The following is a 14851-nucleotide window of genomic DNA, read 5'->3' on the forward strand; positions in this document are numbered from 1 at the left end:
ATGGTACATTCTCTAAATGGGCTATAATCAGCAGTGGGGTAATGATGACACCAACCTATGTAGGATATTAAAAACTGATCTTGATAGTACAATATTACATAATGATCTGGATAATATGTCAATATGTCAGAATGGGCAGACACTTGGCAAATGAGATTCAATGTTGATAAATGTAAAGTAATAGAAAAATTGAAAATGTGACATTGCATGACTGCTAAAGATTTGAAAAAAAAAAAAAAAAGATATTTTGCTAATGTATTGATCAATTTATTACTGCCCGATTTCATATGGCTAATTATATTTTTCATTTCTTTATGTATCATAGAGCAGTTATGCTTATTCATATTTCTCTGAATTTGGTGTGCAGCTTTCACTTAATATAAATTGTGTATTTTTTAGCTAGCACCCTGTTCACAATTGCAATGGTGTTCCAGCAGTCTTTTTGATTGAGATACTATAACAACTTTTAAAAAAGGGCTGGATGATTTCCTCAGTACACACAATATTGTCGGTTATAAATTATTCAGTGAAAAAATGTATAATTGGTGGTGGAAGGTTGAACTAGATGGACCTTTTTACATAGGTCTTTTTTCAACCTATGTAACTGTTCTAACCCCTCCCCCATGCCAACTCCAATGTCATTATTTATGCGCAGGTCACTATATTCCCCTCCTGTACAATAAATGCCCCCCCCCACCCCCTAGTCCTAAAGACTCCTCTAACCTTCTAGCTATTTTTTCCCCCATCAAAGCTGCACCCTCTCCATTGAGGTGCAGCTCATCTGCAGCATAAAGGCTGTAGCTTACAGAGAAGTTGGCCCAGTTCTCCAGGAACACAAAATCCTCCTTCCTACACCAATTCTTGAGCCAATTATTTTCCTCCCTAATCTCCCACTCTCTGGAGTGGCATATAGTACAGGCAATATTTCAGAAAACACCACTTTTGAGGTCCTTGCCTTCAGCTTACAGCCTAATTCCCTGAAATCATCTTTAAGGACCTTTCAATTACCTCTAACTTTGTTATTTGTGCCGATGTCCACCATGACCGCTGTTTCATCACCAGCTCTTCCCAGTAATATGTCAACCCAATCTTGAGCGGACAAAAGGCAACACTGATTGACATCCCCTGTCTATGACAGATTGTTCTACCTGTTCCCACAATAATGGAATCCCCCACTACCAGCATCGATCTGGCCTGCCCTGCATTTCATTTACCTTCCTTACTGGAGCACATTCCTTCGGCTTTCAGAGTACTTGTCTTTCTGCAGCAGTGCTACTCCTGTACGGACACCCCCCTCATCTGCCAACTTAGCAAACTTGTTGGGGTGTGCCAGATCAGATCTAGCCTCTCTGGCACTTTTCTCTCTACACCACCTTCTAACTGTGACCCAGCTAGCTGCCTCACTGCCCTGCAGCTCCATACTACAATCCTCCCCCACACCTACGCCAGTGGCAGCTGCTCAGTGAGCATCAAACTCCTTCTATATTGTCAATGGATGTCAGTGTTACCAGCTGCTCACATAGATCTGGATTTCAAAATACACAACAGTTACACATCCAAAGTCACTGAATCACAAGTCACACACTTAATCCAAATCACACTTGCCCGCTCTTTCACATTTGCAATAGAAGATGAGTTAAATAGTTTTGTTTTCCCTTAGCTGCAATACAACATGCAACTCACTACAATGTTTGCAAAGGAATGCAGGCCACATAGCGGTCATGGTACTGTGAACAGCATGCATGGCCTAAATGTGCTGCCTTGTCAGGCAGCATCTGCAGATTTGTCTCCCATTGAGCAAGTCTGAGATGAAATTATTATTCGTCACTTGCAAAGGAAATGGTCAGAAGCAGATCTTGAAAATGTGTGTCCAAATGTAGTCAGTGTGGCAGAACATTCCTCAGACAACCATTAATAATCTCATTTGTAAGTATGTCAAGCGGTTTATTTCTGTGCATGGTGCTCAGATGTAATTCTGAATAAATCAAGAAGTTTTGAAAATTTTGTTATTATTTGTAGATCATTAACTTGTCAATTGATCCTGTGATTTCCATAATTCCATGACATTTTTTTCTTGGTGTTGCAGTTCCAATTCTGATTAGTGTATTTTGCCGATTGTTGCAGCAGCTGTCTGGGTGGCTGGTCTTGGACAATCTTGGAGGTGAATATGCTGGATGTTGAGGTCCTGGACTGGTGTGGCTAAACATGGTCTGCGGTTGTGACGCCTATTGGTTATACCGCCAAATTTTCTGAAACGCCTTTGCAAACGGCTTATGGTTGAGAAATAAATGTTCAATTCACAGGCAACAGCTCTGGTGGACATTCCTGCAGTCAGAATGCCAATAGCACGCTCTCTCAAAACTGGTGACATCTGTACTGTGTGCTCAAACTACACATTTTACAGTGGCCTTTTATTGTGGCCAGCCTGAAGTACACCTGTGTAATAATCATGCCGTCTAATCAGCATCTGTATGTGTCACACATGTGAAGTGGATGGATTATCTCCACAAAGGAGAGCTGCTCACTAACACAGGATTTAGACACATTTCTGAACAATATTTAAAGAGAAACAGGCCTCTTGTGTACACTGAAAAAGTCTTAGACCTTAGAGTTCAGCTCAAAAAAATGAAAGAAAAAACAAAAGTTGAGTTTATATTTTTGTTCAGTGTATAATACAGTGTATAGAGCAGTATGTCTACATGTATAGAAAACTGGAGTAACTGGTGTATACATGCAGATACACGGACGAAATTTGGTAGGAGAAATGTGCAGGGGGATGATAGAGCTGTGTCTGCAGCTGTATACACAGAAGCAGGGAGTGAGCTCTGCTAAATAGAGGCCCACCTGCATGAAATGACACATGACTCCAGAGCCAGGAAGAATCTGATGTAACATCATAGCCAGAGATCAAGGGACAAGGAGAGCAATTCAGCTTACAGAGGCATTTGGGAAACCGAAGTATTTACAAAAAAGTTTATGTAGGCCAGTTAGTTCACATGAGAGGGACTTATAGAAAGCAGTGACCAACTCTATTAAACAATTCAAAAGCTTTTTCTACTGTTTCAATATCACAATGTTGTTCTTGATACATTTAGAAGAAGCTAATACAAGCAAAGTACAATTAAAGGACCACTCTGTTTTTTTTTATTGCACTGCTGGAGTGGTGCTATAAATCTAAGTCCCCTGACCAGTTTGATACTCACCTTTCCGTGTCTCCCTCTATTTCCAGGGTCCCTCCTGTTGGTCTCCGGTGATTTGTGACCTGCCAGTGTGCTCCAGTTTCATGGAGCGTGCCGAAGGTCACAACTCAATGCAACTCTATGGGAAACTTGTCCTGGCTCTCAAAGAGATGCTTTGAGCGCTAGTGATGTAACTTCTGACATCCAGCCAGTCATAAGTTATAGTCACAAGATAGCGCCACAAGACCAGAGCGGCATTAGTAAAAGGTGAAGCTGCCAGAAAGTGATTATATGACAGGGACTTAGATTTAAAGCGCCACCTCAGTGCTAAAAGAAAAAAGAATAAAACAGTGGTGCTTTAAAAAAAAAAAAAAAAAAAAGTATTTAGCACAGTAAAAGTTATCTTCGACAGTAATCTTATCACAGAAGAATAGACTAGAAGTAGGTAATACTTCACTACTGCAGATGGAACTCTTCTTTTTTTTCCTTTCACCACCACCATCATGATGATATGAAAGTAATTAGTATAACTGAAGGGAGCTACAGTACTGTAACTGCAAATTCTCAGGAGATCGTTCCTTCTTGCATAAAATCAATTTACACATTTTGCTTGCTCAATAGCTGTTAACAGATGAAAATATTCAATAGCACAAGTTAATACATATGGAAGTATGTGAAGGTAAGACAGATAGCCTGCTGGTGAAATACACAAATAATAATAGTTACCAATCTCTATCAAACTGACGCTGAGGTAGGGTCACCCACCTACATTTTGCTCTTAGTATAGTGAAAATACAGGTATATTACCAAATATTTAAAATATTACGTTTTTTTGTAATTATGAAACGGAAAACCAAGGTAATAAAACTTCCATGCCAAAAGAAGGGAATTTTGTTTACTTACCGTAAATTCCTTTTCTTCTAGCTCTAATTGGGAGACCCAGACAATTGGGTGTATAGGCTATGCCTCCGGAGGCCGCACAAAGTACTACACTTAAAAGTGTTAGGCCCCTCCCCTTCTGCCTATACACCCCCCGTGCTCCCACGGGCTCCTCAGTTTTGGTGCAAAAGCAAGAAGGAGGAAAAATAATTATAAACTGGTTTAAAGTAACTTCAATCCGAAGGAAACTCGGAGAACTGAAACCATTCAACATGAACAACATGTGTACACAAAAAAACAGGGGCGGGTGCTGGGTCTCCCAATTAGAGCTAGAAGAAAAGGAATTTACGGTAAGTAAACAAAATTCCCTTCTTCTTTTTCGCTCTATTGGGAGACCCAGACAATTGGGACGTCCAAAAGCAGTCCCTGGGTGGGTAAAATAATACCTCGTAAGAGAGCCGTAAAACGGCCCTTTCCTACAGGTGGGCAACCGCCGCCTGAAGGACTCGTCTACCTAGGCTGGCATCCGGCGCAGCATAGGTATGCACCTGATAGTGCTTCGTGAAAGTGTGCAGGCTCGACCAGGTAGCCGCCTGACACACCTGTTGAGCCGTAGCCTGGTGCCTCAAAGCCCAGGACGCTCCCACGGCTCTGGTAGAATGGGCCTTCAGCCCTGAGGGAACCGGAAGCCCAGCCGAACGGTAAGCTTCGATAATTGGCTCCTTGATCCACCGAGCCAGGGTTGATTTGGAAGCCTGTGACCCTTTACGCTGGCCAGCGACAAGGACAAAGAGTGCATCCGAGCGGCGCAGGGGCGCCGTACGAGAAATGTAGAGTCTGAGTGCTCTCACCAGATCTAACAAGTGCAAATCCTTTTCACATTGGTGAACTGGATGAGGATAAAAAGAAGGTAAGGAAATATCCTGATTGAGATGAAAGGGGGATACCACCTTAGGGAGAAATTCCGGAACCGGACGTAGAACCACCTTGTCCTGGTGAAAAACCAGAAAAGGGGCTTTGCACGACAACGCTGCTAGCTCAGACACTCTCCGAAGAGAAGTGACTGCTACTAGAAAAACCACTTTCTGCGAAAGTCGTGAGAGGGAGATATCTCTCATTGGCTCGAATGGTGGTTTCTGAAGAACCATCAGCACCCTGTTCAGATCCCAGGGTTCTAACGGCCGCTTGTAAGGTGGAACGATGTGACAAACTCCCTGCAGGAACGTGCGTACCTGTGGAAGTCTAGCTAGGCGCTTCTGGAAAAACACAGAGAGCGCTGAAACTTGTCCCTTAAGGGAACCGAGCGACAAACCCTTTTCCAGTCCAGATTGAAGGAAGGACAGAAAAGTAGGTAATGCAAATGGCCAGGGAGAAAAACCCTGAGCAGAGCACCACGACAGGAAAATTTTCCACGTCCTGTGATAAATCTTGGCGGACGTTGGTTTCCTAGCCTGTCTCATAGTGGCAATGACTTCTTGAGATAACCCTGAAGACGCTAGGCTCCAGGACTCAATGGCCACACAGTCAGGTTGAGGGCCGCAGAATTCAGATGGAAAAACGGCCCTTGAGACAGCAAGTCTGGTCGGTCTGGTAGTGCCCACGGTTGGCCGACCGTGAGATGCCACAGATCCGGGTACCACGACCTCCTTGGCCAGTCTGGAGCGACGAGGATGGCGCGGCGGCAGTCGGCCCTGATCTTGCGTAACACTCTGGGCAACAGTGCCAGCGGAGGAAACACATAAGGGAGCTGAAACTGCGACCAATCCTGAACTAAGGCGTCTGCCGCCAGAGCTCTGGGATCTTGAGACCGTGTCATGAACATTGGTACCTTGTTGTTGTGCCGGGACGCCATGAGGTCGACGTCCGGCACCCCCCAGCGGCAACAGATCTCCTGAAACACGTCCGGGTGAAGGGACCATTCCCCTGCGTCCATGCCCTGGCGACTGAGATAATCTGCTTCCCAGTTTTCCACGCCTGGGATGTGAACTGCGGATATGGTGGAGGCCGTGGCTTCCACCCACATCAAAATCCGCCGGACTTCCTGGAAGGCTTGTCGACTGCGTGTGCCGCCTTGGTGGTTGATGTATGCCACCGCTGTGGAATTGTCCGACTGAATTCGGATCTGCTTGCCTTCCAGCCACTGCTGGAACGCTTTCAGGGCAAGATACACTGCCCGAATTTCCAGAACATTGATCTGAAGCGAGGACTCTTGCCGGTTCCACGTACCCTGAGTCCTGTGGTGGAGAAAAACCGCTCCCCACCCTGACAGACTTGCGTCCGTCGTGACTACTTCCCAGGATGGGGGTAGGAAGGATTTCCCCTTCGATAATGAAGTGGGAAGAAGCCACCACCGAAGGGAAGCTTTGGTCGCCTGAGAGAGGGAGACGGTCCTGTCGAGGGACGTCGGCTTCCTGTCCCATTTGCGTAGGATGTCCCATTGAAGGGGACGCATGTGAAACTGCGCGAAAGGGACTGCTTCCATTGCTGCCACCATCTTCCCCAGGAAGTGCATGAGGCGCCTCAAGGGGTGTGACTGGCCTTGAAGGAGAGATTGTACCCCTGTCTGTAGTGACCGCTGCTTGATCAGCGGAAGCTTCACTATCGCTGAGAGGGTATGAAACTCCATGCCAAGGTATGTGAGCGATTGGGCCGGTGTCAGATTTGACTTTGGAAAATTGATGATCCACCCGAAACTCTGGAGAGTCTCCAGGGTAGCGTCGAGGCTGTGTTGGCATGCCTCTTGAGAGGGTGCCTTGATCAACAGATCGTCCAAGTACGGGATCACCGAGTGACCCTGAGAATGGAGGACCGCTACTACAGTAGCCATAACCTTGGTGAAAACCCGTGGGGCTGTTGCCAGGCCGAATGGCAGTGCCACGAACTGCAGGTGTTCGTTTCCTATGGCGAAGCGCAAGAAGCGCTGGTGCTCTGGGGCAATCGGAACGTGGAGATAAGCATCTTTGATATCGATCGATGCAAGGAAATCTCCTTGGAACATTGAGGCGATGACGGAGCGAAGGGATTCCATCCAGAACCGCCTGGTCTTTACGTGTTTGTTGAGAAGTTTCAGGTCTAGGACAGGACGGAAAGACCCGTCCTTCTTTGGGACCACAAACAAGTTGGAGTAAAAACCGTGGCCCTGTTGATGAAGAGGAACAGGGACCACCACTCCTTCTGCCTTCAGAGTGTCCAGCGCCTGCAGAAGAGCCTCGGCTCTCTCGGGAGGCGGAGAAGACCTGAAGAATCGAGTCGGGGGACGAGAGGTGAACTCTATCTTGTAACCGTGAGACAGAATGTCTCTCACCCAGCGGTCTTTTATTTGTGGCAGCCAGGCGTCGCAAAAGCGGGAGAGCCTGCCACCGACCGAGGATGCTACTAGAGGAGGTCGAAAGTCATGAGGAAGCCGCTTTGTTAGCGGTGCCTCCAATGTTCTTTTTAGGACGTGACTTAGACCGCCATGCATCAGAGTTCCTTTGTTCTTTCTGAGACCTTTTGGACGAGGAGAATTGGGACCTGCCCGCGCCCCGAAAGGACCAAAACCTCGACTGCCCTCTCCTCTGTTGGGGAATGTTCTGTTTGGGCTGGGGTAAGGATGTATCCTTTCCCTTGGATTGTTTGATGATTTCATCCAGACGCTCGCCAAACAGCCTGTCGCCAGAAATTGGCAAACTGGTTAAGCGCTTTTTGGAAGCCGAATCTGCCTTCCATTCCCGTAGCCACAAGGCCCTGCGGAGTACCACCGAATTGGCGGTCGCCACCGCCGTACGGCTCACAGAGTCCAGGACAGCATTAATAGCGTAAGACGCAATTGCCGAGGTCTGGGTGGTAATGGATGCCACTTGTGGCGCGGCCGTGCATGTGGCTGCTTCAATTTGCGCTTGACCTGCTGAGATAGCTTGCAGCGCCCATACGGCTGCGAATGCTGGGGCAAAAGAAGCTCCGATAGCTTCATAGATGGATTTCAACCAGAGCTCCATCTGCCTGTCAGTGGCATCTTTGAGCGAGGCCCCATCTTCCACTGCAAGTATGGACCTAGCCGCCAGTCTGGAGATTGGAGGATCCACTTTGGGACATTGAGTCCAACCTTTAACCACGTCCGGGGGGAAAGGATAACGTGTATCCTTAAGGCGCTTAGAAAAACGCTTATCTGGACAAGCATGGTGATTCTGGATTGCCTCTCTGAAATCAGAGTGGTCTAGAAACATACTCTGTGTCCGCTTGGGAAACCTGAAACGAAATTTCTCCTGCTGAGAAGCTGACTCCTCCGCCGGAGGGGCTGAGGGAGAAATATCCAGCAACTGATGGATGGACGCAATAAGATCGTTTACTATGGCGTCCCCGTCTGGAGTATTAAGATTGAGAGCGCTCTCAGGATCAGAATCCTGATCAGCTGTCTCCGCATCATCAACCAAAGATTCCCCCCGCTGAGACCCTAAACAATATGATGTCGAGGGAAATTCTAAGCGAGCCCGCTTAGTCGATCTGGGGCTGGGGTCTAAGTCAGAACCCTCAGACTGGGATGCAGGAGATACCCCGGGAGGACATTGTTGGTCCAACTGAGGGGGGCCCGGGAACAATGATTCAACAGAGTCCCGTTGCTGAGATACCGGCCTGGACTGCAAGGCTTCTAGTATCTTAGCCATAGTCTCAGAGAGTTTAGCAAACTCAGTCCCCGTCACCTGGACAGTGTCAACAGGTGGCTCCCCCTGGGCCCCTCTTAGCATAGGCTCCGGCTGAAGAAGTGGCACAGGGGTCGAACACTGCACACAATGAGGGTCAGTGGAACCTGCCGGTAGCGAGGTCTTACATGCGGCGCAGGCAGCATAATAAGCCTGTGTTTTGGCACCCCTGCCTTTTGTGGGCGCCATGCTATAGTTTTCCTTGAGTTACACAAAAGGGTATATAGCCAGAATGAACTGTGCTCATACAGTGTAAAGTATATACGATACACAAATAATGTACCAATACACTACAGCACCATGGGGTTCGCACCACAGGTGCTGCTTACCAGCCGCCTAAAGCGGTTGTGAGGCCACCAGAGACCGTGTCTGGGTCTCCCAGGACGTGTCCCTCTTCTGCAGCGTCGGTGGAGCTGACAGGAATGGCTGCGGCGTCCTGACGAGATGAGGGAGCTGTGGGCGTGGCCGAGAAAGAGCGCGAACTGGTGCTCACACCGTGCACAGTGAGGGGGGTGGAGTATGTAAATCATACTCCAGCCCTCAGAGCTGCTCGCTCCGTGCAGCGTCCCGCCCTTCCCCCTGCCTGTCAGGGCTGAGGGCGGGAGAAAAGTAAACTAGGCCGCAAGGAAGCCGGGGACTCTAGTAATAAACGCGGCCGCCGTAAAAGCGCGGCCGGCGTGAAAGTCCCCGGCGAACTACAAGTCCCAGCCGCGCCGCAGTGTCCCATGGCAGCGGCGGTTAGTGCGGTAGCCCTTACATATAAACACACTCAGCGACGCTGAGTGTGTAATGGCACATATAGACCCGGTCAGCGCCGCGGTCCCCGGTGCACTAGCACACCCAGCAAAGCTGAGGTGATGCCGTGCGCGGTCCCCACAGGGATACAGAGTACCTCCAAGATGCAGGGCCATGTCCCTGAACGGTATCGGCTCCTATCCATCAGGCTCCACAGGAGTTGTGGATGAAGCACGGTCTCAGTGCCTGGAGACCGATGGGATCCCACTTCGCCCAGAGCCCTAAGGGGGATGGGGAAGGAAAACAGCATGTGGGCTCCAGCCTCCGTACCCGCAATGGGTACCTCAACCTTAACAACACCGCCGACAAGAGTGGGGTGAGAAGGGAGCATGCTGGGGGCCCTATATGGGCCCACTTTTCTTCCATCCGACATAGTCAGCAGCTGCTGCTGACTAATCTGTGGAGCTGTGCTGTGCGTGTCTGACCTCCTTCGCACAAAGCAGAAAACTGAGGAGCCCGTGGGAGCACGGGGGGTGTATAGGCAGAAGGGGAGGGGCCTAACACTTTTAAGTGTAGTACTTTGTGCGGCCTCCGGAGGCATAGCCTATACACCCAATTGTCTGGGTCTCCCAATAGAGCGAAAAAGAAAAGTTAATTCTCAAAGGATTTGTATTTCTAGTATGTCCATATCTTTAAAAGGTGCAAACCAGCTATGGAGCCATCAAATGAAGATATACAATTTTCTGATCTCCAGAGCTGTATTTCAAAAGTCAAAGGCTCAGAAGCTACATTGTGACATGCACATAAAATTACTATGCTTAGTCATAACTGAGTATGAAGAGTCTTTCATTTTAGATTTTCATAAACCATTAGGTTAGAGGAGAAAACTAAGAAATATATTTGATCTCTGTACTGTGTCCTAAACTAGGTGCAGCATTATAAGAAAACATTTAGTATAACCATTATTTCTTTTCGGGTGTGGATGTAATTACTTAAGCATAACTACATTTATTTCATACAACTGTACTTACAGGAAGTCCTGATATGTCTGAATACTTCTTAGCAGGCTTACATGAAGGTGGGGCATCAATGTTAAAATCTGAAATTCATCATAGAATATCAAATATTAATTATAAAGAGTAAATGTCTTTTTTTTCTTAATAAATGCAAGTTAATAGCACATATGAAAATATGAAACTTTGTAATATATCTTATTATAGAAATCCAAGTCTTTCTGGACCTGTCACTTCAGAAAAAAATAAAAAAAATAGGAGAAAAAGCATAAATTCTGCTGTCCTTTTTCTATTTTGCTCTGAGACATTCCATTGCAAACATAGTCACAAGTGATGAGTGAGCACTACCATGCTCGGGTGCTTCGTACTGGCAACGAGCAGTTGGATACTCGGAGTACCCGAGTATAATGGAAGTCAATAGGAAACTGGACCATTTTTTCACTTCTGGGAAAAATGCTCAAGTTTCCCATTGCCCTCTATTATACTCAGGTACTCAAGATGCGCCCATCTGAGTATCCAACTGGTTATTAGTACCGAGCATGGTAGTGCTTGCTCATCACTAATATTCATGTGATACTTCAGGGTAACAGCATATAAAATCTCTATGCAATACAACTGAGCGCACCTTCAGTCTTCTTTGGGGGTTGCACTTACACCCTTTCATGAGGCAATGTCCAAACATAGCTTGGGAGCAACTAAATCTACTAAATCAACTCCTAAGCTGTGATTGGCAGTGTCTGGGAGGAAGGGGTGAAAGTGCAACCCCCAGAAAGGACACTGAAGATAAGACCAGTTGAACTGCAAGCAGTGATTTCACATACTGCACACCACAGGCAATATATGTGAATATCCCTAAAATGGAGTAAGCGCAAAATAAAGAAGAGCGGTAAAAGCAGGGAAGTTCAGGGATTTTTGTTTCCAACATCAGCAGGTAACCCCTTCACGACCATGGACGGAAAGATCCATCCTTGTGCCCTGGGCCTTAACGACCAAGGACGGATCTTTCCGTCATGGCGGAATCGCGGCACCGGAGCCTCCGGTGACTGCAATGTTAACATAAACCGCAGATTCGGGGAGGAGGGGACCTGTTCCTGACCTCAGGAGGGGTGGTGCCTCCTCCCCGGACCTACGGAGGGTGTGATTGGCTGACGAACGCCGCTCAACCAATCACAGCCACTGTAATGTTCCAGCCATTCAAAAAATGACTGAAACATTGAAATCCAGCCCTGGCCAGTGCAGCTGTAGCACTGGCCATTGGCTGGAGCTGGGTGACCTCACTGGATCAACCTCCCCCAGCTCCAGTAGCTCTGATTGGAGAGATCGGCCTTGTGACCGATTTCTCCAATCACAGTGGACGTGTTACCGGTGACCGCCCCATCAGCTTCACTTGTCGTCCCTGCAGCACGCCAGCACAGTGAGTGTACACAGTGCAATGGCAGGGTGACAAGCTCCGGTCCCATGCTGTTATGAGACCGGAGCATAGGACTCGGAAGTTGCCGCGCTGCCATTGCACTGTATGAAACCGGTGAAAAGCCTCCCGATCCGCCGCCGCTGCCCTCCGCGATCTGCCACCTGTCTCCCCGATCTCCTGCCCGCACCCCCACCCCTTGTATCTGCTGCCCGCACCCTCACCCCCACACCTCCCGATCCGCTGCCGCCGCCGCCCTCCATCTGCCACAATGCCACCGCTCCCTCCGATCTGCTGCCCGGCCCCTCCCCCTCGTGATCGGTGCCCGCCCCCTCACCTCCGTGATGTGATGTGCTGCGCGATCCCTGTCCTCCTCCATCTGTCATAGTGCCACCGCTCCCTCCGATCTGCTGCCCGGCCCCTCCCCCTCGTGATCGGTGCCCGCCCCCTCACCTCCGTGATGTGATGTGCTGCGCGATCCCTGTCCTCCTCCATCTGTCATAGTGCCACCGCTCCCTCCGATCTGCTGCCCGGCCCCTCCCCCTCGTGATCGGTGCCCGCCCCCTCACCTCCGTGATGTGATGTGCTGCGCGATCCCTGTCCTCCTCCATCTGTCATAGTGCCACCGCTCCCTCCGAACTGCTGCCCGGCCCCTCCCCCTCGTGATCGGTGCCCGCCCCCTCACCTCCGTGATGTGATGTGCTGCGCGATCCCTGTCCTCCTCCATCTGTCATAGTGCCACCGCTCACTCCGATCTGCTGCCCGGCCCCTCCCCCTCGTGATCGGTGCCCGCCCCCTCACCTCCATGATGTGATGTGCTGCGCGATCCCTGTCCTCCTCCATCTGTCATAGTGCCACCGCTCCCTCCGATCTGCTGCCCGGCCCTCCCCCTCATGATCGGTGCCCGCCCCCCTCCCCTCCGTGATGTGCTTCTCGCCCCCTCCCCTCCGTGATGTGCTGCTCGCCCCCTCCCCTACATGATGTACTGCACGCTCCCCCCACCTCTCACCCCCCTGGTCAGCTACCCGCCCCCTCCCCTGTCACCCCCGTGATGTGTGCTCCCTCCCCTGTCACCCCCGTGATGTGTGCTCCCTCCCCTGTCACCGCCGTGATGTGTGCTCCCTCCCCTGTCACCGCCGTGATTTGTGCTCCCTCCCCTGTCACCGCCGTGATTTGTGCTCCCTCCCCTGTCACCGCCGTGATGTGTGCTCCCTCCCCTGTCACCGCCGTGATGTGTGCTCCCTCCCCTGTCACCGCCGTGATGTGTGCTCCCTCCCCTGTCACCGCCGTGATGTGTGCTCCCTCCCCTGTCACCGCCGTGATGTGTGCTCCCTCCCCTGTCACCGCCGTGATGTGTGCTCCCTCCCCTGTCACCGCCGTGATGTGTGCTCCCTCCCCTGTCACCGCCGTGATGTGTGCTCCCTCCCCTGTCACCGCCGTGATGTGTGCTCCCTCCCCTGTCACCGCCGTGATGTGTGCTCCCTCCCCTGTCACCGCCGTGATGTGTGCTCCCTCCCCTGTCACCGCCGTGATGTGTGCTCCCTCCCCTGTCACCGCCGTGATGTGTGCTCCCTCCCCTGTCACCGCCGTGATGTGTGCTCCCTCACCTGTCACCCCCGTGATCTGTGCTCCCTCACCTGTCACCGCCGTGATGTGTGCTCCCTCCCCTGTCACTCCCGTGATGTGTGCTCCCTCCCCTGTCACCCCCGTGATGTGTGCTCCCTCACCTGTCACCCCCGTGATGTGTGCTCCCTCACCTGTCACCCCCGTGATCTGTGCTCCCTCACCTGTCACCCCCGTGATCTGCGCTGCGCTCCCTCTCCCACCTCTCACCCTCCCTGATCTGCTGCCTCCTTCATCTCCTGTGATCCTGCTGCCTTGATCCATCCTGTAGGGAAACTATCCCCAATCTCACCTCCCACTCCCCTTCCCTGCCATCCCCCCTTCCCTCCCATCCTCTGCCGCTCCTGCGTCCACTGCGCCCTCTCCCATCCGCCCCCACCCTATCCCAGCCGCCGCCGTCTCACATTCACAGATGCTCCCTTTATATGCCGCTGCCCCCATCTGCCGCCCCCCAATCTGCCGCTGTTCTGATCCATCCTGTAAGTATTGTTCGTGGCTCTTTTCTAACTATCCCCAATCGCATCTTCCACTCCCTCTCCCCCCCCCTCCTCCCCCACCTGCCTGCCGCCAAGTGCTGATCAGCTACGTGATTGGCTAATCAGGTATGTAATTGTTGCTCTAGTTTTTGCTTTTTTTTTGTGCACCCCAAATAAAAAAAACAAAACAAAACATGTACTATTAGGTACCTGATCAGCAATCGTCCTGCAGTCGTACTCCCCCCCCTTTTTTGCAGAACATTTGTGCGTGCACCCCATTTTTTTTTCTATGCCATGGGGGTCTTGTTTCCAAAATGGGGTCACATGTGGGGGAGCTCCACTGTTTTGGCACCTCAGGGAGTCTCCAAACACAACATGGAATACGCTAATTATCCCAGACAATTTTGCGTTTGAAACGTCAAATGACGCTCCTTGCCTTCCGAGCCCGCTGTGCGCCCAAACATTTGATTTCCACCACATATGAGGTGTCTGTGTACTCAGGAGAAATTGCACAATACATTTTATGGTGCAATTTTTCCTGATACACTTGTGAAAAAAAAGCTACCTGGTTGAAGTAACAATTTTGTGGTAAAATTTTTTTTTTTTATTTTCACGGCTCAACTCTATTAACTTTTGTGAAGCCCCCAGAGGTTCAAAGTGCTCAATAAACATCTAGATAAATTCCATGAGGGGTCTAGTTTCCAAAATGGGGTCACATGTGGGGGAGCTCAACTGTTTTGGCACCTCAGGGGGTCTCCAAACACAACATTGAATACGCTAATTATCCCAGACAATTTTGCGTTTGAAATGTCAAATGACGCTCCTTGCATTCTGAGCCCTGCTGTGCGCCCAAACATTT

The 14851-nt window shown here is 49.9% G+C and overlaps 1 protein-coding gene across 1 annotated transcript in view; it reads right to left on the minus strand.

Annotated features, from left to right (window-relative positions):
* The window catches only part of INO80C (INO80 complex subunit C), a 49965-nt gene that overhangs the window by 18520 nt on the left and 16594 nt on the right, over positions 1–14851 (minus strand). Inside the window, exon 3 of the mRNA XM_075314934.1 lies at positions 10504–10571. Within this exon, the coding sequence (XP_075171049.1) occupies positions 10504–10571 (68 nt within the window). The remainder of the gene's footprint in view (positions 1–10503; positions 10572–14851) is intronic.

The sequence above is a fragment of the Anomaloglossus baeobatrachus genome, chromosome 6 (genome assembly GCF_048569485.1).
Source record: "Anomaloglossus baeobatrachus isolate aAnoBae1 chromosome 6, aAnoBae1.hap1, whole genome shotgun sequence".
NCBI lineage: Eukaryota > Metazoa > Chordata > Amphibia > Anura > Aromobatidae > Anomaloglossus > Anomaloglossus baeobatrachus.